Raw genomic sequence first — 1353 nt, forward strand, 5'->3', positions numbered from 1 at the left:
TTATCTTGGCGTGTGTTTAGTGTAGACAATTTATTTGCTCTGAAAGTCTGACGATAAAAATTCATTCCTTTGATAAAAATAATAAATAGGAGGAAAAAATACAACAAAGTTATCTGGTTTACTTTCTCTATTAATGGCACATGATAAACTGGTAGCAACAATAAAACAAGAAACAAATAAACAGGAAGATGTACACACATGGTATAAATAAAAACCACCAGGGCGCTAAAACACTATAACAGGGACGCCTGTCTAATGACTAATTACAGTGCGTCAGTAAATGCATTTAAACACAGGGCCAGAGCTGGGCGGGGGAAGGCCCGCGCGTGAGTCGCGACTGGCAATAAATAAATTCGCGCGTGCAAAACGCACGCCTTGGCAGCGGCCAGAAAAGGGGAGTGCTGGAGCGGCGGGGGAGAGGGCGAGGGCGACGCCGAGCGCAGCCGAGAGCGGCCTTGACGAGAGCCCCCCGCCCCGCGCACGAACAAGGCCCAGGGTCCCGTCAGGCAGGGCATAAGGTGACGACACAGTCCACTAGCCTAGCCTCGTCTCCTTTCAAATTGGCAATAAGTGAGGAGCATTCACGTCCACGGCGGCCGCGCGCGGAGGCTGCGGAGGCCGGGGCCCTCTACTGCTCGTTGACGCACTGGTCGTTGGCACACGTCTCAACGGCCTCCTCCACGAGGGCGGCGCCGGCCTCTTTGGCCTCGGCCACGTCGGCGACCTCCGCGACCTCCTCTGCGACCTGCGGTTCCTCGACGAGCTTTTGCTTCTTTTCCTTCTTGCTCTTCTTGCCCAGCTCGGCCTCCGTCGCCTTCTTCTTCTTGCCCTTGGACGCCTTGTCGGAGAGGGGCACCTGCTCCAGCTCTGCCGCGTCAGCGCTGCGCTTCGACTTCTTGCCGGCCTTTTTGGTCACCTTGGCGTCGGCCTCGGAGGCCAGGGCCTCCTCGACGACGGTGGCCTCCTCCACCGCCACCTCTCCCTTCTTGGCCTTCTTGTTCTTCACTTTCTTGTCCTTCTTTCCCTCCGCAGGCACCTTCTTGGGCTTCTTGACGTGCTTTACCTCCTCGGCGACGGGGGTGGCCTCCCGCTTGCCGCGTCCGTTTGCTTCTTCCGCTTCTACGGCGTCGACGGGCTCAGCCACCGTCTTCTTGTTCTTGTCTTTGCCATACTTTTCCGCGCTCCCGCTGCACTTTCTGAAAAACACAAATAAGAAACCATTTTTAGAAAAAGAGAAAAAAAAAGACAAAAGACTGCATTTGATTTTTTTCGCAGGACGTTTAGTACGCAGAAACGCCCCCCGCAGACGCAAAGAGTCCGCGGTTCAAGCCCCCCCAGGACTGCTCCCCCCTC

The 1353-nt window shown here is 55.4% G+C and overlaps 1 protein-coding gene across 1 annotated transcript; it reads right to left on the bottom strand.

The window, feature by feature from the left end:
* Positions 1-109: 109 nt before the first annotated feature.
* LOC127752210 (histone H1E-like) lies at positions 110-1196 on the bottom strand (the record flags this gene model as incomplete). The annotated part of the gene is given in 1 exon segment (XM_052276954.1): positions 110-1196. A coding segment is annotated over 1 exon segment (568 nt), but the record flags the coding sequence as incomplete, so codon positions are not given.
* Positions 1197-1353: the final 157 nt, after the last annotated feature.

The sequence above is a fragment of the Frankliniella occidentalis genome, unplaced genomic scaffold, assembly GCF_000697945.3.
Source record: "Frankliniella occidentalis isolate FOCC.00 unplaced genomic scaffold, Focc_3.1 Scaffold5158, whole genome shotgun sequence".
NCBI classification, from domain to species: Eukaryota; Metazoa; Arthropoda; class Insecta; order Thysanoptera; family Thripidae; genus Frankliniella; species Frankliniella occidentalis.